This window comes from Hyperoodon ampullatus (assembly GCF_949752795.1).
Source record: "Hyperoodon ampullatus genome assembly, chromosome: 19".
NCBI lineage: Eukaryota > Metazoa > Chordata > Mammalia > Artiodactyla > Ziphiidae > Hyperoodon > Hyperoodon ampullatus.
This window is the reverse complement of record NC_136932.1, coordinates 41,627,269-41,653,338: the sequence shown is the minus strand read 5'-3', so window position 1 is coordinate 41,653,338 and position 26,070 is coordinate 41,627,269. Positions and strand designations below refer to the sequence as shown.

The 26,070-nt window shown below is 42.9% G+C and overlaps 1 protein-coding gene across 3 annotated transcripts in view; it reads right to left on the bottom strand.

Annotated features, from left to right (window-relative positions):
* The window catches only part of ZZEF1 (zinc finger ZZ-type and EF-hand domain containing 1), a gene marked incomplete at both ends in the record, with an annotated part of 120,432 nt that overhangs the window by 59,391 nt on the left and 34,971 nt on the right, over positions 1–26,070 (bottom strand). For 2 of the 3 annotated variants that reach the window (XM_079726040.1, XM_079726041.1), the window contains 12 exons: positions 1,439–1,553; positions 2,531–2,598; positions 7,135–7,268; positions 7,851–8,020; positions 8,543–8,643; positions 10,280–10,495; positions 11,562–11,673; positions 15,940–16,088; positions 16,471–16,562; positions 20,702–20,800; positions 22,369–22,547; positions 23,594–23,710. In XM_079726040.1, coding sequence (XP_079582166.1) covers positions 1,439–1,553; positions 2,531–2,598; positions 7,135–7,268; positions 7,851–8,020; positions 8,543–8,643; positions 10,280–10,495; positions 11,562–11,673; positions 15,940–16,088; positions 16,471–16,562; positions 20,702–20,800; positions 22,369–22,547; positions 23,594–23,710 — 1,552 coding nt within the window. Of the gene's footprint in view, positions 1–1,438; positions 1,554–2,530; positions 2,602–7,134; positions 7,269–7,850; positions 8,021–8,542; positions 8,644–10,279; positions 10,496–11,561; positions 11,674–15,939; positions 16,089–16,470; positions 16,563–20,701; positions 20,801–22,368; positions 22,548–23,593; positions 23,711–26,070 lie in introns of all 3 variants that reach the window. The other variant, XM_079726042.1, reaches the window with a different exon arrangement.

The following is a 26,070-nucleotide window of genomic DNA, read 5'->3' as shown; positions in this document are numbered from 1 at the left end:
CTTACGCAGGAGGCAGAATTAACACCCACGAAAACCAGTGAGAACACTGGAGTCTTCTGCCCAGGGGCACTGATGATGGGAACACAGAACTTAAATAAGAATTCAGCGGTCTGGGAAACACAGAATTTAGATGAGCTCCAGGAGAAAGGGAAAGTGTGGGAAATGGCAGAAATAAAAACAGATGAGAATGAGACACGGCTAACCAGGGCAGAGCAAAAACTGATGGGCGGTAGGCTGGAGTAAGATTTTTAAGGGAGACTCAAGAGATGGGTCTGGAAAGAAGACAGAAAGGAGAAAATAACTAAAGAGAACATTAATGTGACAGCAGAAAATAGAGCATTGATTAAAAACAATTAAGGCTTATAAAGTCAATACATTACCTTATAGAACACAGGCATCAGTAAAATAAAAATAACCCTGAATTTAAACTAATATTAGGTCTAAATAGTGGCCAGCTCAGTGTGACCTAGCACACTACAAATGACAACCCAGCACACCGAAAGCTCTCTAAGGCCCCTGTGAGCAAATGGCGGGGGTAAGTGCTGAGTGGCCTACCACCGCAGGCAGCTGGGAATGAACGAAATCACGGCTCCAGAAGCAACCTGAAAACAGCAAAGCACTAACAAAAACATAAGAGATTTAAAGACACCAAGTTCAGCCACGTCATTAAACACATCAAGGGTGTGGTCTGCACTCTCCCCACATCTCCTCTAACTCCGTGGTTCCTGTATTTTATCCAGAGAGGCAGTGCTTGGTCCCCTACTACAGGGCTTCTGCTACTTCAGAATCTCTGGGGGTGCTTGATATAATGCAGAGTCTTAAGCCCTACCCCCAGAGATTCTAAATCAGTAGCTTGGGGTGGGACCTAGAAATCCAAATGTTTGCCACAATCTACCAGGCGATTCTGATCCAGGTGACAAATGGACTACATTTTGAGAAACAAAATCCTTCATGTTAAAAAAAAAAAAAAAAAAGAAAAAACTTTAAAATATCATTAGCACAGAAAAAAAGAGACCATCTTTTCAGATTTGATTAGCCTGTGGGTTTGCTAAGTAATCTTAAATTTTAAAAAAAGTTAAAGGCTTTTTCCACAGAATTCACACCACAAATATATGACTATGCGCTGGGCTCGCTGACTGACACCACAAGGGCACTCAGTAAATACTCATTCCTCCTTTTCAAAGGGAGTCTTACTGAGCACTTTCAGGTATTTATTGCTGGCTGACTACCAAGGGGCAGGGAAGCATCCTCTCGCTCATTTTGCAGAAGCTGCTGACTAGAAGCAAAGGCAGGAGGGGAAACCTCCGTGCTCGTGTGTGACAGTCATAGGCAAAGTTATAATCATGCTGTAAATGAGGGCTAAAGGGGAAGGAGCCATGACTGCCCTACCCCGTCTCCTAAAGGCAAGAGGCAAAGGAAACAGAGCGGCATCAGTTACCTCTCGAGCGGCAACAGACAGCAGAGTGCTCATGACCGCCAGCACTTCACTGATGTCCATGTCGGCCAGGTCGCCTTTCTCAGGTAACAGCAGAAGGCCGCCTGGATCCTTATCACTGAAAGGACACAAATTAGTCATGACACCTTGTTTCAGGAAGGGGATTTTCACGCTGTCTATCTCAAAAGGTTCCAAAAGAGAACCTAGCAAGATTTCACTGTCAGTTCTATGGGATGTGAGGAGTTTGGGTCAGGAAAAGGCCAGGGTCCCAGCTGGGTCTGTGCCACTGTCTGTCCACATGTACTTATGTAAGCACAGGCCCATAAATCTTCAAGTCCTTAGAAAAGATTCCAGGGAATAAATATGATGAATAAATCACCTTGGCCACCAACAGGAAATACACCTAATCTCATGACTGCTAATCTGACAATCCAGGCTAAACATTCCCTGTGCCTTCAAAGGTTCTTCACGTGAGCCCCAGGCTCTTTCATCATCCTTGATACTCGATTCTGAAGACATTTTATACAGTCCTCTAAATCTGGCCTCCGTACCAGGTATAGTCTGACCTGCAGACAGTTGCTCAGGCTTTCAGTCCCCTCCCTCCTTCAAGAGTCTATACCTCTAATAACACAACCTACAGGCCCATGAGCTTCTTTGGGAGTCAAAGCAGGTAATGGTCTCCATGTCACCCCTCCCAGCACAATTTTTGCTAAACTACCACTCTGTGCCTCTGCAGTTGGGCTTGGGCTTTAATGTATCTGGGTTTTTAGACTTGAGGACTGGACTCCAAACTCCTTCAGTTTCTTTTTTGTCTTCAAAAATCATGTAGAAACTGAAGCATTCAAGGAGATTCCCCATGGGTTCAACTCTACAGTGTCTTACAGTGACTGGGACTTGGAGCAAACTTTTGACAAGACTATTATTCTACCACTATTTTGGTCACTTCTGAGTCTCGTGATACCTCACTCTAGAAACCTGGCTGAGTGAGGGAAGTACTTGGTTACTCCAAAAGCACATGAAAGGAAGGGAGAGCTCAAGAAAACAACGTTGCCAAGATCTGAAATACTGGACAACTGAAAAGAACTGTAAACTTACCTAAAATACGTGCAGAGTGAGCGGAAAGTGAGCTGCAGGGACTGCTTGTGTTCCTGCTCGGTGACATTCTTCTAGAAAACAAGACACTGCATATTCAGGAAATCTATTCCACAACATTCTAGAGCCCTAGAGCAGCACAAAATGCCATGGCCCACTGATCCCAAACATGGGGAAAGCCGGGGTCAGCAGACCACCTCACGGGCCCAACTCAGACCTGGCCTAGCGCGAAGAGGGAGCGGAGCCCGGAGACGGCAGGTCTGCTTCTGTTCGCTGCTGAAGCTGACATTTTCAAGCCTTCCTGCGGGGAAAGCTTGATGCAAATGTTTAGGAAGGTGACTCCCAAAAGACGTCTATTTTCATGCCTGGGCAGGCCATCCCAGGAGGAGGGGGCAGACACAGAGCGCCTTTCTTGTGAGCTTTCTGTTTGTTTTTTTAAACAGGATCTAAGCTTTCTCTGTGTAAGTCCGAACAGCCTACGGTGACAGTTAAAGGAATCACACCCCGTGATGAGGCTATGGGTTACTCTGGGGGCACTTTTTTGTTTTTCTTAATTCAATAAATGTGTTGAACACCTACTGCTATGCAAGGCACTGGGGGAGATTTCCAGAGGATTTAAGACCTGGGGCCCTGCCTGGCACACGACGCTGGGAGAGATGAGATATGGTCACAAATGTCAGCAGTTTAATTCATCTGCACGAGAAGGGAAAAAAAAAATAGATCTTACCACTGCTGTCAGATGGGTAAAGGAAAAGTTAATGAGCTGCTTTACTAACACACAGCAATGTCATTCAAGAGGTCGCATGTCCTCTATTTTTCTGTGTGGGACACGAGCTAACAAAAAAACCATTTGCTCAGCTGCCTGATAAATGCTTCCAGCAAACAAGTGGGACAGAGATTCGTCCACAATTCAGAGTCAGCTGATGCTGTCAAAGGTTAAAACTCACGAAGTAAAAACTGATCCAAAGGGAACCCCTCATGCACTGTTGGTGGGAATGTAATCGGTGCAGCCATTATAGAAAATAGTAATGGCTTTTGAGGGTGCTCAAAAAATTAAAAACAGAACTACCATATGATCCAGCAAATTCCACTCCTGGATATTTATCCAGGGAAAACAAAAACACTAATTAGAAAAGATATATGCACGCTTATATTCATTGCAGCATTATTTACAATAGCCAAGATATGGAAGCAACCTAAGTGCCCATCAACAGATGAACGGATAAAGAAGATGTGAGATATATACACACACACACACCCCCACACACACATACACACACACACACACAATGAATGAATATTAGCCATAAAATCTAGCCATTTGTGACAACATGGATGGACCTAGAGGGTATTATGCTAAGTGAAATAAGTCACACAGAGAAAGACAAATATTGTAATGATTTCATTTATATGTAGTATTTAAAAAACAAAACAAATGAACAAATATAACAAAACAGGAACAAAGTCATAGATACAAAGAACAAACAGGTGGTTCCCAGAGGGGAGAGGGGTGGAAGGAGGGAAGAAATAGATGAGGGAGATTAAGAGGTACAAACTTCCAGCTGCAGATTAGATGAGTCGCAGGTATGAAATGTACAGTGTGGGGAATATAGTCAATAACTACGTAATATCTTCATATGGTGACACATCATAAAATAGACTTATCGTGGTGATCGTTTTGAAATGTACAGAAATATTGAATCACTATGCTGTATAACAGGAAATAATGTAGTGCTGCAGGTCAATTATAATTCAAAAACAAACAAACTCATAGAAAAAGAGATAAGAGGCAGGGGTCGGAGGAATTGGATGAAGGCAGTCAAAAGGTACAAACTTCTAGTTATAAGCTAAATACTAGGGATGTAATGTACAACATGATAAATGTGATTAACACTGCTGTGTGTTACATATGAAAGCGGTCAAGAGAGTAAATCCTAAGAGTTCTCATTGCAAGGAGAAAAAATTTTTTTCTATTTCTTTAATTTTGAGATTTAATTTATATGAGATGATGGATGTTCATCCAATTTATTGTGATAATCATTTCATGATGTATGTAAGTCAAATTATTATGCTGTGCACCTTAAACTCGTACAATGCTGTATGTCAATATATCTCAATAAAACTAGAAGAAAAAAACCTGATCCCTCAAGCTGATATGCAAATTTTGCAGACAGCTGAAAACAACCAAAGATCCTCCCTCCTCTTGGAAACCTTCCTCCATCACTTAACCTGAACAAGATTCTCCTCTAAACACCTATTGCGTATAGGGTCAGTTTTTCCTTGTGGCAGTGCCCCCAAATACACTGCAGTCATTTGGCATCAGGGACCACATTTTATGCTTCTTTTATTCCCTTTTTTGTTTCTATGGGGCTTTATGCATTCAACAGGGCGCTTTTATTGCATTTACTAATTAGTTGTTACATACAGAAATGCCCTTTTAAATGCTGCATCTCGTTTTCTTCATCAAAGTCTTCTCAGTACTTCTAATAGTTGTCTGTCTAAACAGACAAATAATGATTATTTCTTTTATTCTTTCTAATTGTTATTTTTAAAATTTCTTTTCCTTGTCCTACAGCACTGGCTAGGCCTTCTAATATAATATCAAAGAGAAGCAGCGACAGTAAGCATCCTTGTTTTATACCTCATTTTGGAAGGGATGAGTTAGTGTCCCAAAGACCAGTACATTGTTTATTGTAGGTTTTGGATACATGCCCTCCAAGAGATTAAGGAACTTCCCTTTTATATCAAGTTTGCTAAGGGTTTTGTTGTTTGAACCATCATCAGAAGTTAATCTTATTAAAATTTTTTCTGCATTTATCAATATGATTTTTTTCCTCTCTGATTTCATTGACGGATTTTCTAACGTTAAACCATCCTTGCATTCCTAGGATAAATCATAATTTTGGGTGGGAAGATTAAAACTTGGTTGTATTTTCTTTACAGATATAAACTGAAATATTTATGAATAAAATAAGTCAGGGATTTACTTTGAAATAATAATGGGGGGTGGGAGTGGGTGAAGTATATTACAGATGAAACAAGATTAGCCTAAGTTTATAATTATTGAATCTAGGTGATGAGTACACTTGGGGGGTTGGAGGGATTCATTATATGTATTACTTAGTCTAGTTTTGTATTTAGATTTTCCCATAATAAAAAGTTAAAATGGGGGCTTCCCTGGTGGCTCAGTGGTTAAGAATCCGCCTGCCAATGCAGGGGACTTGGGTTCGAGCCCTGGTCTCAGAAGATCCCACAGGCCGCGAAGCAACTAAGCCCAAGCGCCACAACTACTGAGCCTGTGCTCTAGAGCCCGTGAGCCACAACTACTGAGCCCACGTGCTGCAACTACTGAAGCCCGTGTGCCTAGAGCCTGTGCTCCACAACAAGAAAAGCCACCACAATGAGAAGCCCACACACCAGAAGGAAGAGTAGCTCCCGCTCGACGCAACTAAAGAAAGCCCGCATGCAGCAACGAAGACTGAATGCAGCCACAAATAAATAAATAAATTTATTTTTAAAAAAAAAGTTAAAATGTTGGAACTTCCCTGATGGTCCACTGGTTAAGAATCTGCCTGCCAATGCAGGGGACTAAGGTTTGATCCCTGGTCGGGGAACTAAGATCTCACATGCTGCAAGCAACTAAGCCCACGTGCCACAACTAGAGAGCCCTCATGCCGCAGCTACAGAGCCCACACGCTCTGGAGCCCACGCGCCACCAGAGAGAAGCCTGTGCACCACAACTAGAGAGAAGCCCACGCACCGCCACGAAGAGCCCACGTGCCGCAATGAAAGATCCCATGTGCCACAACTAAGACCCAAAATAAATAAAAAATAAATATTAAATAAAAGGTTAAAATGTTAAAAAGAACACTTGGTTGTAGGCATGTCATAAAGCTGAAGGAGACTAAACTCTTCCTTTGTGATTCAACAGGTTCCAAAATGGATGTCAGGATTATCTATCATCCCCACCCTGAGTACAGCGCTATGTCCTTAGATACCTGTGTCCCACACAAAACTTTGCACACAGTATTTTTTTTTTTTTTTTTTTTTTTTTTTTTTTTTTTTTTTGTGGTATGCGGGCCTCTCACTGTTGTGGCCTCTCCCGTTGCGGAGCACAGGCTCCGGATGCGCAGGCTCAGCAGCCATGGCTCACGGGCCCAGCCGCTCCGCGGCATATGGGATCCTCCCAGACCGGGGCACGAACCCGTATCCCCTGCATCGGCAGGCGGACTCTCAACCACTGCGCCACCAGGGAGGCCCTGCACACAGTATTAAATACACATTTGGGAAACTGAAACTGAGAGGATATTCAGAGAAAACAAAGACTAATAAGTTTCACCCCAACGGAGTTCTGGAATGGAATCCGTACTTTTTTTTTTTTTTTCCCAGTAGGCGGGCCTCTCACTGTTGTGGCCTCTCCCATTGTGGAGCACAGGCTCCGGATGTGCAGGCTCAGCGGCCATGGCTCACGGGCCTAGCCGCTCCGCGGCATGTGGGATCCTCCCGTACTGGGGCACGAACCCGTGTCCCCTGCATCGGCAGGCGGACTCTCAACCACTGCGCCACCAGGGAAGCCCGGAATCCGTACTTTTAACGTAAATAATTACCATCATGGTGAAGAGATGGTCCCGCCGGGTCTGTCGATCAGGAAAGAAGACGGCAGCCCCATTAAGAAGGGTATTCCTGACTTCTTGTTTCAATATTTCCATGGGTGCAGAGTCTCCATCCACCCTATCCACCACTGATAAAAATGAATAATCAGCTTTAATATATCCCACCTATTCACTTACAATATATATATTGGCTTTAGCCCATAAACTCGCTACCAGAGCAAAGAAATACTTCTGTACAGGCTAGGCAATGTAAAGAAATTATTTTTTTATTTGTTTACATTTAACAAAAATAAAGACTCCATGTACCAGTTTTTATTTCATTATTTCTGTCCTTTTGAGACACAACTTGGTGAAGCTTTAAAAATAACTTCGGATGATCACGTGTTTTATTCTCAATTAATATTACCATCTCCCCCACCTCAATCTATCAGCCTCATCCACGTGTCTCAGCTGAAGTAAAGACTGGAGTGTGATAGCAATTACTCTCAATATAACACAACTGTATATCAGAAACCAGGAGGAAGTCGTTGAAGAGGGACTAAATCCTGAACTCCAAATAATGATTCAAAAGAGGATCATGGAAACTCATTTTCCAAAGATGTAAACCCTTTCCTGGGTTTGCATGGTCAGAGGACCCCCTGTTCTCTAAAGGAAAAGGTCCTGCAGGCTACGAGCTCAGGGTCACAGTAAAGAAGAACCCCAATCCCTACCATCACATAGGTGTGTGTAGAGCTCCTTGGCAGCCTCTACCCGCCTACGGCTCATGCTTGGAGCCTTGGCGTCCTCAGAGGTGGCTGACGCGTCTCCTTGCAGCACGGAGAAACAGCTCTGGAGGAGCTGCAGAAGCAGGGTTTGGGCACAGATGCATTCTTCCCTTGGGCTACAGAAAGACAAAGAACATCAGAGAGCAAAAATGCAAGTTGCTTTTACCCTCCAAGCCAAACAACTATCTACAAAGGGCTCTCCCCGCTAGGCATCAGGCTCAGTAAAAAGAGTGCCAACCAGAGGCAGAAAGGTGGAAAGGAACAACAGTGGGCTGGGTAGAGTCTGAAAACACAGCCCCTGTCTGACTGTGCCCATTGTGGGCAAAGAAATGCACCTCTGATTCTGTTTCTTCAGTAGTATAATGAGAATACTATAATACTTGACCTGCTTATCATTGTAAAGTTGTAATATAAATGACAAAATGCTTGCAAAAACACTGCCCAAATAAAGCACTTTGTAGAAACGTAAGATGTTTATTTTCAACAATAACCAAATCTTTCGAATCAGAGCAATATAAACTAGCAGGAGGTAAAAAATCTTGGAAGAAAGAAATTGTCCATTTAGAACAGCAAAACTCAGTGTTTTCAGTTGTGCTTATCAATATCCGATTATCACCTTGTAACAAATTCTGACTTACTTTTGCTTTAATTTACTGTAAAAATCCCAGAAGATCTGCAAATCAAGACCCGCGAAGTCCAGAAAAGATCTGTATTTTAAGCCACTTTCCTTCTGCTGTACCTAAAAAATAATAAAGACCAGAAAAAATAAAATGGAAAAATTCATTTAGAGAAATATTGTAGTGGCTCATTTACTTCTCACTGTTAAGGGATAAGGTGGCTCCGCATGTGTAAAATTCCAACATAACTGATGCTTACTCTTAAACTAAGAAGTCCATGAGCAACTGTTTTTGGTGTGAAACTTTCTAAAATACGTGTGTGTGTACATATGTACGTGAATGTATATATACACATAACATATACACACACACCCCTATGAAAGCTCCTTGACTTCATAGATACTACACCTGGAACGTAAGTGAATCTTTACATGATGATGATTATTGTCCAGGACCATCCTGCAGCATGTTTTGACCCTTCCCTGCATGTAGGCTGAAAGATCAATTCTGCTGTAATCACTTCTGCTACTCCTAAGCATCTCCCTCTCATTTGCTATTTTCTGCTGTGATAGGAGAGCTCCAGTAACAAAGACCAAACAACCCATATACAAATTGAGTCACCAGCCTCTGAATGTGCCCTGAAGCAGAATGCAGGTCAAGAGTAGACACTGTTGCATACCACACGTGAGAGGGCTCCACCGGATTCCTGAGTGATAAGCCATGTTCTCTATAGTGATGGCTGCAAGAAGCTTTCTTTGAGTAGACTGTCACTGTGTTTTTATTAGTGACTGTAGAAGTCAGTATCAAAAACACAATGTTCACAGCAGCATTGTTTACAATAGCCAAGATATGGAAGCAACCTAAGTGTCCATCAACAAATGAATGGATAAAGAAGATATGGTATATGTATACGATGGAATATTACTCAGCCATAAGTAGAATGAAATTTTGCCATTTGTGACAACATGGGTGGACCTGGAGGGTATTATGCCTAATGAAATAAGTCAGACAGAGAAAGACAAATACTGAAAGTTTTCACTTATATGTGGAATCTAAAAAATGAAATAAACAAACAAATATAACAAAGGAGAAACAGATTCACAGCTGCAGAGAACAAATTAGTGGTTGCCAGCGGGGAGTGGAGCGTGGGGAAGGGCAAAAATAGGTGAAGGAGATTAAGAGGTACAAACTACTAGGTATAAAATAAAATTTAAGTTACTAGGATATAATGTACAATACAGGGAATATAGTCAATATTTTATAATAACTTTGCATGGAGTGTAATCTATAAAAACATCGGATTACTATGTTGTATACTGAAACTAATACTGTAAGTCAACTATATTTCAATTAAAAAAAAATCCTGTTATTATTTTTGGTACTTTTAGTAAACAAACAGAATTCACCTACACTTCAGGAATAATTCTAGGACTTAAAGAAGACATAAATCCCATAAATGTGCTTTGTCTCCCTGCCAACCAAAGCTGGGGCTCTTTAAGATCTGCATGTAGGTGTATCCCAGGAAACCTCACGATGGTGGCCACATGCCACTTCGTCTTCCACTGACTGATGCCATTAATGCCCAATGCCTCACTCCCCTTGGCCTCCCAATGTCATCACAGCAGCACGATGCCTGCCGTCCTCATTCGTATGGCATGGCTTCAGCAGGGCCAGGTTTCACTGGTTGGTGTTCCTTTCCCCAAGCACTATCGTGACTCTTCCCAAAGGAATGAGGTCTAACAACTGAGGAAACACTACCAGGTCGAGGGCGAGCTGCTGGATGAACTGAAGGGTCCTGAGGAGCAGCGTGGCCCCACAGACGCTCTCCTCCACACCCTTTCTGTAGTGAGGACGGACGATGCTCTGCTCTGCTTCTGCCCTCGCGGGCCGGAGGTACCCACTGATGCTCAAGCCTTGTACTCCCAGGCGCTCTGCCGACGCCTGGCGGGTGCAGAGGAACTTCACCATCAAATACTGGAAAAGGACAAGACAGAGGTGAGGAGAAGGACTTAGAAGCCCCAGGTACTGATGAAAGGGAGATAAAGGCCTTTCTGGGCAGGTCTTCCTGTGACTTTAATGAGGTACCACTATGCCTAGCGCTGGAGACACAAAGTACAAGCCCAGCATCTATACCAAACAGGGAAGAGACAATACAAGCGCTGAAGTCAGGTTTGGGGAAAGATCACAATAAGAGAAACGGCACTATTCCTGCTTCAAGGCAAAAACAGGATAAGACAGGATGAATAAGAGAAGGACGTCTGCTCTGTGGCACAGTCATTTTGAAACAGACAACAGCTATATGGTGAAAAGAGTCAATGACTGCCCTAAGGGATCATCTCTAAGCCCCCAATTACCTTTAATCCATGTCCTGGGAGCCCAGGGCACAGCCTTGTCTGCTCAAAGCTAAAGCCATTTGCAAAGCCCAACTTCTATGCACACTCTCTGCTTATTATAGTGAAAGCTCCTTTGTTGAGGGCCTTTCAGAATCCACTACTCAGCTGCATAAATATGTACAAGCTCTAAAGATAGTTCTTGTTTCTCTTATTTAAGCTTCTTACTAAGATTCACAACGGAGGTTAAAAAAAATTAAGTAGCCAGATAATCACCGTTTCTTTCATAGCTACGGAAAGACATCTCTCTTGCATTTAGGCCTGTGGACTTACTGTTCCCTCAGCCTGAGAGGCCCTTCTCCACACCTCTCAGCCTGGCGAAAGATGACAGGTTAATCAACTTTCAACACTTGGCATCGCACCAACTTTCCTGGGAAGGCTTCCCTAGTGAATTCCAGGCTGGGTAAATATTGTTCCTCTGGGCTGCAACAGCCCCATGTGTCTCTTCATCAGCCCATATCACACTGTCTCATACATCTGTGTCTCCCACTAGACTCGGAGCTCTGTGAGGGTCATGATCACGTCTGATTCACCTCCAGGGTTCCAGTGCTGGCACAGGGCTGGCACACAATAACCGCTTGATAAACACTTACAGTACAAAAGGAGGGGAGTGGGCAGGAGTTCGAAGGCCACACCTCACTGACACTTACCTTGGCAACCCTGCACTGTTGCAACTTGACATCTGCTTCATCCCACTCTTCCTCCAGCTCAAACCAGCCAATAGGATCATCCTCGCCAAGGTTATCAGACGGGCAACCAATCCTGTAAACACAAAAGTAATCACAGAACATTCTCCTATTCCTAAACTTCTCAAGGGTCTTAGGAATAAGGCACCACCTAAATGGCATTTAACTTGTTTACACGGCCTGTCGGTTAACAATTGAGGACGGGGTGTGGCACGTGGTGCCTCTCTAAGCATAGGTGGGAGCTGGTGGTAACATCCTCCCCAATTCTCAGCCTCATCTGTGCAATGGGAACTATTATTAGTCCCAAATATAACCTGGGAACTACGGAGAAAGTTTGCTTCTCTAGATAACTGGCTTATCTGAAGAATGAGACCTGAAGTCAAGGCATCTGAGATGAAGCTACTAAGGAATAAGGTACAATGCAACAGCTGGTGTGTGTTTCTGGAAAGATCCAAAGGAGAGGCAGGTTCAGTTTTCTTTCCCTAGGTCTGGCTAACATAGGTACGACCGGCCTGAGATTCACAACTGCAACAACTGAAGGGTAAAAGCTGAGGAGCTTTCAGATCCTGGAGCTCCAAAAAAGGAAAACTTCAGCCTTCACAGGCCTCAGGACTTTTCCCTATTACTTAAGAAGTCCTTCCAGGGAAGCATTTCAACCCAAAGGCTGAAGAAGTACAACTGTGTGCCATTTTTTAAAAATTTATTTATTTTATTTATTTATTTTGGCTACGTTGGGTCTTCATTGCTGCACATGGGTTTTCTCTAGTTGCGGCAAGCGGGGGCTACTGTTTGTTGCAGTGCGCGGGCTTCTCATTGCATTGGCTTCTCCTGTTGCGGAGTACAGACTCTAGGCACGCGGGCTCTGTAGTTGTGGCACACGGGCTTAGTTGCTCCGTGGCAGGTAGGATCTTCCTGGACCAGGGCTCGAACCCGTGTCCCCTGTGTTAGCAGGCAGATTCTTAACCACTGCACGACCAGGGAAGCCCCTGTTTCTTTTTAAAATTGGATACTTGAATGGTACTTCCTTTTTAGGAATTAAATAACTGAGAAGGAGAAAATGGCAGTCTTTTCAAGTAACATTCCTAAAACTTTAAACTATTTAGTCTGTGACATGGCTAACAAGCTAGCCAACACATGGGTATTCTGTATGGATAAGATAAGCAAACACAGGGATTTACAAGAAGAAAACGACAAAGGACCCAGAGTAGGTTCTGTAACAGAGAGAAAAAAACGTTCTCTTCTTACCATTAAGTCTTTCTTAGCATAAAGCTTTCATGATGTAGTTAACCCTAAAACCAATGGGACAGGTGGTATTCCGTTTTAGCCCAAAACCATGCCAATGACTTTCATCAATATGGTGTTTGAGGATTTTTCAATTCACCCTTTGGGAGTCATCAAGGAAATCCTTGAGATACAGAGAGCTGTCAGGATGTCAGAGAGTGGGGAGAAGCAACCTTGCTCACTACACCAACTCACAGGCAGGGTGGAGAAAACAGAGCTAAGTATCAGTCCTCTTAAATATGTACAGCAACCAAACAGCTAGTCCCAGAGTGTGCTGACTGACCGATGTCTGACCAGAGGGCAGACAAAAAAAAAAAAAAAAAAAAGGCAAGAAGACAGACACATGTCTATTACCATTTTGACCTCCAAACTGGAGAGGGACTGATAATATGTAGCCCAAGCAAATCAGGATTTCAGAGTAGTTCAGGCTGCAACCAGGAGCTAAAATCAACAAGGGACTAGCGAATAAGCCTGCATTTAGGTTAAAAAAAAAATCATCCTATATAAGATGTGAAAGATCTTGTTTGACAGCAGGTTTAGGGAAAAAAAACCTTATATTAATATGTCTCAGGAGTGGGACACAGCTACTTAAAAACAAGTGTATCTCTAGTTATTGTTTAAAAAGAAAAGCATCTTTTAAAAAAGCATGTATGCGTGATGGGAGAGAGATTTGTTTCAATTCATTTAGAGGGCTGAAATTAAGACCACAGAGTTGAAATTACAAGCTTAGATTTCAATAAACATAGAATATGTTACTGAAGTGCAGTGAGTTCTCCATCATTAAGGATATTCTAGGGAGGCTGAGTGACCCTTTGTCAGGGATGCCACCAAAGGAAGTCCATCAGAGAGAGGAAGTTATTGTAGATCCTTGCTATTCCACGTGTGATCCGTGGTCGGGGAGCATCAGAGTCGCCAGGGAGCTTGTTAGAAATGAAGGTCTCAGGCCCCAGGCAGAACCACTGATTCAGAATCCGCATTTTCACACAATTATTGGTGGTTCATACGTACATGAAAGCCTAGTAGTACAGTACTCAGTGATAGTAAAAACTCCAGCACCCCATTACCTGTGAAATACAGGAGCAAAAAGGGCAAGTCTCGGGCTCAGCTGCATGAGTTTTAACTTGCTACTAGTAATAAGGGAGGTTAACACTGTCCAAGAGGTCACCAACGACATCTGTGGCTAAATCCAACAAGTCCACTTCTAGACTTACCTCACCGACTCCGGGGTAACATCCAACACCGTTGCCCACTCCCTACTTCTTTAACCACGATTTTCCCCTGGCTTCATGAGGACACTTCCCTGGCTTCTCTGGCTGTTTTGCTAAGCTTCCCTTTCTCTGCTGCCCCATAAATGCTAGTGCCTCTCAGCATGTTGACCTAAGGTCTCTGTTCTTTCTTCCCAGCCCACACACTCCTCCAGAATGATCTCTTCTAATTCATTTTAAACTATCAACAAGGGCTTCCCTGGTGGCGCAGTGGTTGAGAGTCCGCCTGCTGATGCAGCCGACAAGGGTTCGTGCCCCGGTCCGGGAAGATCCCACATGCCGCGGAGCAGCTGGGCCCGTGAGCCATGGCCGCTGAGCCTGCGCGTCCGGAGCCTGTGCTCCGCAATGGGAGAGGCTGCAGCAGTGAGAGGCCTGCGTGCCGCAAAAAAACCCCCAAAAAACAACAAAAAAACTATCACCGAAATGTCTCTCATATCTCTGCCTTCAGGACAACATCTCTTCCAGGTTCCTGACCTGTTTATCCAACTAGCTGTGGGATATCTCAGAGGCTTCCTAGAACCTCAAACCAACAGGACCAAAACTGAGCTCATCATCTTCCCACAAACCTGTTTTCCCCGAGGTATTTTCTGTCTCAGAAAAAGGCGCTACCAATGTCCCCTCTGGCGAGACAAAAATCCAGGACTCACTGATGCCTAAGCCTCCTTCTCTCTCCTGCTGTACATCAGTCACTCACCAGGTCCTGCCGCTTCTACTTTCTAGCCATCTCTTCAAGCGTCCACATCTCTCCATGGCTCCTGCTGCTGCTCTAGTTGAGGTTACCCACACTCTGGCTTCCCAGGTGACCATGACAGCCTCCCCCCATTTCATCTGGCCTCCCCGCTCACTCTCCTCCAGCCCACCTCACACAGCAGGCTCCAGAGCAGCACTTCCAAACCACAAATGTGATCTCTCCTCGTTCTTCTTGAGGCTCCTCAGCAACACACTCCACCCTGCTCCCTTCCCCTGCCCCCATGGCTTTCAAGATAAAGTCTAAACCCTGAAACAGAGACAAAAGGGCCTTCAATGACCTGACCCTTTCCTAGCTCTCCAGCTTCACCTCTCCCCACTCTCCAGCTCACGGCACACCTCAGCAATGTGGGGCTCGTCAGTCCCTTGTGTACGCCAGACCCCACCTGAGTTCTCAACTCTGCTTTGCTCTTTGCTCAGGACACTCTCCTTAAACTTCTTCAAGTAGTTAATTAGCTTTAGCTCATCCATATTCAACACTTCCTCCAGGAAGCCTTCCCTGATCAGGTCAGGTGCTCTGCCATATGCTCCCAGAGCACCTCATCCTTCCTACCCACCATGCATTTATAGTACTGTGACACTGCAGGCTTTATCATCTGTCTTCTGAGCTAAACAGTAGGCTCTATAGAGCAGGGATCGGGCCAATCTGCTCATGACGGTATCTTCAGTACCTAGCATCAGGCCTAGCACATCATAGGTGCTTAATAAATATTTTCAGTAAAAACACAAAAATAGGAGGAGGGAAGCTGGGGCCTGGGTAAATTTTCCAGTGGCTAGATAAGACTAGAGACCTCAGGCTGCCCACAATTCAGGCATGTATTATTACCCAACCATTTTGAAGATGTGTACACCTGGTCACAGAAGGTACCGAGTAAGAGACTATGAACAAATTAAAATATATGTCTTCACATGTGCTGCCAGAAAGCAATGAATGCTCATGGCCACTGAAGATGGGTTAGTGGTAACTTTTCTATAAAGAAAACATATTTCACCAATAAGAGAATATATACAATCTTATTAACTATAAAGATTTTTATTCTGTTCCTTACCTGCTTTTTACAAATTGCCTGAATTCCTGAAGCTTCCATTTGTCATATTTTTCAAACCTTTTGAAGTGTTCTTCTGCATGAAATTTATCAGAAGATGAATCATAGGCAAACACCAACCCACACTGGGCACCAATGCCACCACGTCGAACCTGGAAATAGAGATCTAAATATTAAAGTACATCAAAGGGACCAAAGTTCTGTGGCCATTTTGTTCCCAAATAATATGGTCAAATTCAAATAGCTTAACGCAAAAATCAAGCCAACAAAATGAGATTTCAAATACATTAAGTCCTGGAAAAGTAAGAAAGCTGCTTCCCAAGAAATGATTCCTTACTTTTCTTGATCCTTATACTCACACCATTTACAGACTTAACAATCTATTCATCTTTGTGCCCTTGCCCTCTGCTACAGGCCTGACACAGAATAATCACTAAATGTTCAATGAAAAACCAGTGACGTGAACCTCTGAAGTACAATCCTATTTTTAAAAATAGTAGTAACATTTCCTAAAGAAGGCAGCATAAGAATTACCATAATTCTGATCTGAGTAACTTGGAAGGCAGATTCAGTTCCTGTAGAAAAAATAGTACTTGCTCTGGTTTTTCCAGTCTCTGTAAGAAAACCTACAAAAAAGAAAAACTAAAGTTAGGATGACTGAGGCATCTGTAATAACCCTAAGAACTAAGACCAACAAAACCAAAGCATATCCTTTGAGGCAGAGGGCATCTAGTCTATCTGGTTCTCTCATAAAAATCAGAAAAAGAAAGAAGAAAATTAGAAAAAGAATTCCCCTCTGGGCAGAAGCAACCCCGCTGATAGACACCGAGGTAACAGATCATGGTCCAGGTGTAACTTGGTCAGAGCACAATCTTTTCAACTATACAGGCCGCTCGGCTCTGAGGTAACGATAAAGAAATAAAAAGTTGATAAAGACTGTGACTTTAATTCAAAGAGACAAAAGACTGGACAATCAATCACCTCTCTGAACCATTCCTAAAACCATGACTGACGTTTGGCTGGGCTGTTGGAAGCAAGCAGGCTTAAAGGCTGAGAGAGGAATTAGATAGTTTCTTGAATACTCTGTCAGGAAAGACTGTAAAAGTCTTTGAAATGGGCAAGAAAAGAATGCTGGGTGTTTGTTTAGTGCACTCTTTGGGTCATCTCCACCTTTCTTTGTCTCTGAACTATTTTACAACTCTGTAAATTGTAGAATAATAACAGTAATGCAAAAGATTCTTGTCCACAGAAATAAAAATTGTGTCTATAGGAACATAGCTGATTATTCCTTATGAAGACTGACCAATTTTGCAACCATCTGTAGATTTGTGTCAGCATTCTTACTGGTCTATGTGTATTAATGAGCTCTCCTTTGACCTGCTTGTAACATCTTACTGGTTCCCTCAGTAATTAATGGGATAAATAAAAAGACTGACATGTTCATTTTATGAGAGTTGTGGTTCACCTTTTTTGCTGTTGTTAACTATCCTTTAAAAATTTACAAAAAGGTCTGTTAAATCCAAGGCTGCTTTTCTCTTTCCAACCTCTGTAAATTATATAACTTACACATTTACTCAAATCAGCCTGACCACCCATTCTTCCCGAAACCATGAACTGCTTTCAACCACTCTGCCTTATCAAGATGAAAAGACTAAAACCAATTTCATGCTTATTTCATTGCACTGAGTTCAATAAAACAAAAATTTGTGAAGTTAAATCTCCGTAAGACAATATGCATTATTTGTCACCAAAACCAAAAAAATTAAATCCAAAGGAACCTTTACTAAATCACAGGGAGAAGCTATTATTGATCTAATGCTATCAAATAGTAATTCTACAGACAATTTTAAGAAGCCATATGGCCAGAAATTCACACAATGCTACTGACAGTAATACTAAAAACTATCCCAATTATTGAACTGTCACCTTTTCTAGGAGGTCTGGATGCCTCTAACTAATCAAATCTATTGTAAAGGCTGAAATGCTGCCTGGGAGTAGCTGCCAGTTTTCATTAGTCTCAAAGTAGCTGAAGCAATAATTTAAGTCAAAAGAATCCGACCCTTTTAAAATAACATTGCCATCAATTTTTTAAGGCCCAAATAAATACATACATTAAACAAATAAAGCTTAAAAAGTAAATAAATAAAACCTCTGTGCTTCCTTTTCTTGGTAAAAAACCAGCTCATATGTCTAACTATAATATTTTAAAGCTACAACTGTTTGGACACCATGCCCCTCCTGCCCAGTTTAGTCTCTTAAAATGACAGGAAGAAAATAACCAATCTCAAACGTAAAGAATTCAATAACCTTACTCCTTCAGTTCTATTGGCAGCAGCCTGCACTCCTTTAAAGTGCCAGACCCGTGGCTGTGACTCACGGGAGGGACATCAGCCCTCGGAGTGTCCACGTTCGGGTTCTCCGGGCACTCTGTGCAGCAAGGGGGAACGTCCAGTGTTTCCCAGCAGCTGGGGAACTTGAAAGGTAGCAGTGAAAAAGAGCTTTGGCCCCCGTAAGAGGAAGAAACAAATCACTCCTCAAAACCCCACAGTTCCGGCTGTGAGGACTTTCCTCTGTCCTCCCTGTCTCGTCAGGTTCATTTTTTGGTAGAGGACCGAATCCTAACCTGAGTTACAAGAAACAGACAGTGACGGTTGTGGAGGGAGAGACCTGGGGAAACCAAGGCTCCTCCCCACGCCCAGTCACAGCCCACCTGGGTGCTCATCAGAAACACAACAAAAGTAACAAATCCACACACTACAACTAGTTTATGCAATTTACCCATTTAAGGTTAGGTGGAGGGCAGGGAGGAGAGGGGGATGGATAAGACACAGGGAGAGTAACAAATTAGTCAAATCAGACCAGGCAGAAGAGCTGGCAAATGCATTGCAATAGCTACAGAAAAACCTGTGGTGCTTTCAGACTTAGAATGGTGTTAAAAATCCAGGCTGAAAAAAAAATCCAGGCTGATTTTAAGGACAATGAAAACACCCTGTATGGTATTATAATGATGGATATAGGTCGTTATACATTTGTTCAAACCCACAGAATGGAAGACATCAAGAGTGAAGCCTAAAGTAAGCTATGGACTTTGGGCAATTACGATGTGTCATTGTAGGTTCACCCTTCGTAAAAATGTACCACTCTGGTGAGTGATGTGGATAATGGGGGAGGCTCTGCATGTGCGGGGCAGGGGGCATATGGGAAATCTCTGTACCTCCTTCCAGTTTTGTTGTAAACCTAAAACTGCTCTTAAAAAAAGAAAATGAAGTCTTTAAAAATAAAGACTAGGGCTTCCCTGGTGGCGCAGTGGTTGGGAGTCCGCCTGCTGATGCAGGGGACACGGGTTCGTGCCCCGGTCCGGGAAGATCCCACATGACGCGGAGCGGCTGGGCCCTTGAGCCATGACCTCTGAGCCTGCGCGTCCGGAGCCTGTGCTCCGCAATGGGAGAGGCCACAACAGTGAGAGGCCCACGTACTGCAAAAAAAAAAAATAATAAAAAAAAAAAAATAATAAAGACTAGATGGAGACAATTTGAAATTGTTATAAAAGTTTTAAAAAGTAAGATAAAACAAGAGAGGCCTTTCAGTAGATGATGATGAGAGTATGAAAAAAAAATCCATACACTGGTTTTAAGAAGATTCTGCCTTACATACTCCAGAGACAAAAATCCCAATTCTTCAGCGAGCAAAGGAAAACTGCAGAGGGCCTTTGGTAGAGTGGTCTTGCTTTCCTGACTGTGGGGAGGGGGAAACGGGCAAAGAGCTGCCACCACCTCCTCCCAACCCCACTTTGGACGGCAGGTGACTGGGCGGTCTGCAGTGGCCTTCAGGGTGGCAGGAGATGAATGTGGGGGAGGAAATGTGTCTGCAGAGGCTGAGCTGCTCAGCGAGGACTGCAGGAAGCCTGTCTCGTGCGGTAGTCATGGCTTAAGAAGACCACCAGGAGGAGGTGGGACTGGTGAAGCACGTTTTCCCAGGCGTCTTTACTTCATTGGTGCTAATGACCACAGGAAACAGGACAGAGAGGAGGCGACTACTGAGAACGCACAAGGTCTGTTCTGCTGTGAGGAAAGCCAAGGGGAAACCGAGTCCAAAGTGGTAAGGCCAGTTCCCTTCAATGTTTGTTAACTGCTGGAACATTCCACGTCCTTTTCTGAACTGGCAATATTCAAAGCAGTACAGTGAGTAGAAAGGGGACATGTGCAGGAGACTAACCAGCTGGCCAACAAGACGGATGAGGAAGAGACTCACAAACACTCCCTGGATGAGGAAAAGAGCCACAGTGCTGAAGAGCACATCAGCAATCACCAAGCTGACGCCTGGGAAGGAGCGGGGCTTCCTTCCAGACACTTCAAATGCCAGAGCAGCCATATGGAGAAACACCCTCATCCTGAGCTACGTTTTTAGCACTGGAGTGCTACTGAACCACTGAGTTTCTCAGTACTCTGAGATCACACAACAGAAGGACAATCTGAACTTAAAAATGGTAACTTTTTATATTCCAAGAGGAGAAGTCTTTGCTTTTCAAAACTGAAGCCTCTCAAGTACGTTTAAGTTGTTACAGGTGACTGACACCTAGCAGGTGGCAACGCTGTAGTAAAGAAATCACACAAATGGTTCAGGAACCACTGAAGCCAACTGAAAGACATCACAGCGAAGACCGCGTATCTTGAAAGTTTCGAAGACCACAGTGCGGTTTCACACAGCCTCTAGTGAGCACCATGGCCCTTTCTACTCACTAAAACCCGACAGGTCCACCACTCACCGTCCCTCGTCCACGGCTCAACAAGGAGGTTTTCGGGTCCTGACTTCTCTTCTTTTCCCTTGACATCACAGGCCTGAAGAGTCAACTGCAGAGGTTTACCTGATCAAAGAAAAGAGAGAGCGAGAAAGAGACAGCCTGAAGCTAGCGCTATGAAAAAATGAAAACTAGAATGCTCATCAGTGCAAATGGAGAGCCTGTGGACACCCAGACTGCTCAGTAAAAATTTACCCATTTAAAAGCTAAAATAGGAAGTAATATTAGACAAAAGTTGACACCATCCTTCTCTGCTTTCCTGAAAGAGACAAAGTACAGCTTATGTCCCTAAGTAATTCTGAGGAGAATCATTCTAGAATAACCACTAGTTGGAAACAAAGCACATTATAAGACATAGATTAATAGCACAGGCTCAACATATTTGTGTGTTGAGTGGGGGGAAGGGAGGAATTCCTAAGACACTGTTTTGGAGCCAATAATTAATTTTATTGTAATTGCCTTTAAATATATAAATAATGTCTTAGCGTTCTGGGTCTTGTTTCTTTAAAACATCTCCAGGCAAATTTTGAAAGTTTTCAAAATTATAAAAATCAACTTTTGCTATAATGATCTGAAAACTTTTTCTTTTGTTTTAATAATATAATGAAAACCTTATAACCCTATTAACCTATAACCCACCCCAGAACTAGAACATTATCAATAATGAACAGTCCCCCTACGCATTCCTCCTCCATCCCGTGCTCCCTGCTCAAATAACTGCTAAACTGAATCAAAAACCTTTCTGGAGAATATTTTCCAGACACTACGTATCCCTCCCATTTGGCTGTGCCTTCTACGGGCCCCTACTCCTCCAAAAAAATGACCTTTCCAAAATTGGGGAGGGACTGGATTTACAAGATATCGATTGTCAGACTTAAAAAATTAAACATAAAATACATTATTAAGTGATATTAAGGCAAAGGTACAAATATCATGAGGAAATATCACAGTATTGCCTCTATTACTGAAGAGGATGGGACCCAATACTGTACTTGTGGACAGAAACTTTAGCAGTAGAGGCCAGGACAGCACATGTCCACTGCAGTCATCTGAGAGTAGCTGTATGGACTCCTGTGTTGAGAAGGATTAGGAGGCCCCACCCTGGGTCAGTAGAAAAGTGCTAAGATGGACTGCTGTTGGGCCCAGGAGGGGAAAGTGGTGGCAGGCATGTATGTATGACCATATATGTTGTTCCAACCAGCTACAAACTATCACGAGGATGCAGAGGGATGGATTCCAAGACAAGGATCCTTTGCTCTGGGTCTGGGGTAGTTTCCTCCCTCCTCCAGATGAGAGGTACTCCAACTTCCCAACCTCTTGACCTAAACCATGAGACACTCCCATACTTTATCAAAGATGGCTGTGCTCAAATGGCCACCAAGCCTAAGTGATTAGGCCAGTAAATCCTGGGAGTACAGCATAGTGAACATTTGGGTCCTCTTCTGCTAATGCATCCATAAATGAACCAACATCTCCCTTCTCCCTACCAACCCCAAAGAAGATACGCTCTTCCAGAAATCATTGTATAACTACAACGACCGAGCCCACAAACTACACAAAAAGATAAGAAGATGCCAGGAAATCCCACGTTGGTGATGGTTTTATGATGTGTGCATCATGCCGAGGTCGTTTACCATATTTAAGGAGCAGGTTCTGCCTGACGGACGCCATGGATGAGATGAGGGATGAGGCATCATAGTGTGTGTCCAGGTGGTCAGTGACAGTACACAGAGAGCTCAGCACTTTGGCAACACTCCCTCTTGCTAGTGCAAAAGCCAGGAGAGTCAGCTCCACCTCTGGAGTGGAAGAGCAGCTGTAAACAAAGAACAAAAGACACTTCACTTCCTAAAACTATGAGAAAAGCCAGGTAGCTCAAACTCTGTGTAACTGATTACATAAGCAAAACCAACCTGCCATATATGCTTTCTCTGTTTACCAGAAATACTTTTTCAAAATCCTTAAGACAGCCTAAAGAAAAACTAAATCAACCCAGAGGACCAGGAAATTCAATCCTCACTTCTGTAACCTTCACCTACAAGTATTAAATAATGCTATCAACTTTAATAAGTCAAACTTTATAAACCAAAAATAAATCGGCTGTTGCAATAAGCCCCTGCTATGAAGAAGCCTCGGGTAATAATTTGGCTTGGCCAGAGAGTTAAGGGCTTATTCCTTCAAACACCAATAACATATTTTAGATCTATTCCACATCACGTCTGCTTTTTAAAACATATTACACTGAAACTTTTAAACCTGTCTAGATGGGGACTTCCCTGGCAGTCCAGTGGTTAGGACTCCATGCTTCCACTGCCGGGGGCATGGCTCTGATCCCTGGTCGGGGAACGAAGATCCCCACGTGCCACATGGTGTGGCCAAAAAAGAAAAAAAAACAACAACAAAAAACCCTGTCTAGATAGCTCAGGGCCTGGTTTGTACTCTAACAGGGCTCACTGTGACAGAGCTGAGTGTCCCCACACTACGCGACCCCTCAAACAGCTAGCAGGGTGTCCTTTCCCAGGTCTATGGACAATCAGGCTTGTTAGACCTGTTCATGGAGATAGCAGGTGCTGGGCTGGGGATGTGAGGGAACTGAGAGGCTTTGCATTCTGGACTTTGAGACCCCTGCTCTAGCTGAATCTGAGGATTACTCCGCACCCACCCCCAATTCATGAGGGCAGGTGTACTGCTAGATCATGGAGTTTACACGGGTGCACCGTTATTTCACTTTCTTTTCAGTCACTACAAATGATTCTTTAAAAAAAAAATCTTTAAAAGATTTTAAAATTAAAAAAACAAAAAAGACTTATCAAGCACATATGCCCTCTATCCCCCACCAGCCCTTATCAACCTTAATTTTACCTAGTTATCCTTATGAGGAAGCTGTCCACTTCTTCCAGAACGTTGGGAGACAGGAAAGTTGAGAAATCTGTAGATCCTGGTGAGAGGGAAAGTGGAGGCATGTGCTGCAGTGCCTTCCTAGGAGTGTAAAATGTGCAATCAGAACAATCCCTGGCAAACAATAAACTTAATAATACAATTTTAGACAAAAAAAATTGTTGGAAGCTTGTTTGGATTAATCCCTTATCAAGAAACAGACAGTGTTCCTACAGAGAACCTGGTACATAACACAGATCAGCCTTTTTCCTGCAGGGGTCCTGGTGCTAAACAGTTTAATGGGGTTTCTTTCTTTTCTTTTCTTTTTTCTTTAAGAGTTCCATTTCCCTCTATAAAAGCTCATTCAACCCTCTGGAAGCAAGTGTTCATTTTAAGTAGTATGAGCAAAAGACATATGTCTACAGAAAAACCCTGAGTTCTTAGAATACTTGACCCCAGGGGCAGAGCTGTTTGTGACACACACAAAAAATTCATCTTCAGATCTCTTGTATCTAAAGATGCATCATGATATGTTTATTTTATCCTAAACATATCAGCACCTGTCACCTTCTCTATTCCTTCCTGTGTTTCTTGGCCTTTCTACCTCAGAGTCTGCTTTAATGTTTCTCTTTTCTCATCTCCTTTTACAATAGCTTTACCTCCTCTGGACCAGCAGTCATCTAATAAATTTATGCAACAAAATATTAGTGAGTCCTACTTGTGCCAGCAACTGTGCTAGGCAATGAGTGTACCATGAACAATGTGAAGGTACAGAAAAAGTCACTCAAAATTCTACACTTGATAGTCATTTTATGATAATAGTAGTGGGAATCCCTGAAACTATTTTATTTCTACATCTCACAACAGAGACAAAACAGCAAGGCTAACACTGTGTCAGCTTCCACTATGATCTCGTTTCTTGTCCCCTCTATATGAGCTGCATCAGTAGGGCAGCTACACTAACATACAGTCGATCCACAAGGTCTAAAGCCCCTAAGTGGCATGCAAGGATTTACAGAATTTATTTCCACTTTTGTTTCATAATATTTTTTCCTTACTTATTTTTCCTCATTGATTTTTTAAAATAATTTTAAAATTTTAGAATAGTTTTAAGATCACTGATATTTAAAAGTTAGGAGTGACGATACCATTGCCGATTAACTATTACAACTGTTTAGGGATATATCTGTTCTTCAACAACGTGGCATAGCTTCACAAAAATAAGGCAGAAAACGTTTCCTCTTCCCCTTCCTGAAAATTCAGCCCATAAAGTAGGGCTGTGCAAGGTAGGCACTCGTGTGTCCTTGGGTGGGTGCATGGGTGGGGTGCATGGTGGCCCAGAGCGAGGTATTAGAGTGGGGTACTGAGCAAAGGGACAGCGTGGCATGGAATGCAAGCACCAAGAGGGTGAGGAGGGTGTCCAGTCAAGGGCCAGGGAGGTGGGAGACTAGTTATATAGAGCGGGATTGTTTAAATAAGTAAATATTTTAGGGATGATGGGAGCCAGGTTTCTCACAATCACAGAAGGAGTTACAAATAGAGAAAGGGAGAAAACTAGAATGAACAGTAGTGCTGGATTAGAATTAGAAGTTATCAGAGTTTATTAGAAGTATAAACTCAGAGTTTTCAGTGTTACAGATACAGAAATAAATATAGGTGTCAATGTGTCTGTGCATACACGTTATGTGTCTATTAGTTACACACAAACATGTATTTCCCAGCTGTGTACACTGAGAGAAGCAACACTCCAACAGCAATGAGTTTAGTTTGTTTAGTTTCTAAACACAACTCTCCACTAAGAGTGACCATGACTCCTGAGCAAAACAGCTGATCCTAGGACTATGGCAGGGAACATTCAAGATAAGCCTGGAATATCTTGTTGTAAGGAAGTGTTCCAAGAATATGAGGACATATCAAAAGGACATATGAACCAGACTGAAGGAGTTCCCATCGAACAAATCTGGGCCAATCTTACCATCAAAACTGTGATGGATTATAACTCAGGGAATAAAACAGGAATCTTGAGTCATACCAATATAAAGTTTGATGAGAAATGGGATATTGACATAGTCTCAAAGTACCTCCTCACGAAATATTTATTAATTACAAAGGGAAAAAGAGTTCTTTTACACTGGAAAAGTCTGGCAGGCACCACTTTCATCAAAGGGTCGAAGTTAACATCACCAAACTAGTAATAGGACAATCTGAAGCTGTGTGTCGCTGATGGGATGCAATGAGAACCCATCATCACTTCTATGATATTCCTGCCAAAGACACAAAATCTAATCTTAATCATGATGAAACTTCAGATAAACCAAGACTGAAGGACACTCTTCAAAATAACTGACCTATGATTTCAAAAGCGTCAAAGTCTTAAAAGTCAAGGAAAGACAGAGGAATTGTTCCTTATTGAAGGAAACAACAGAGACATGACAATGAAATACCAAGTATGATTCTGGACT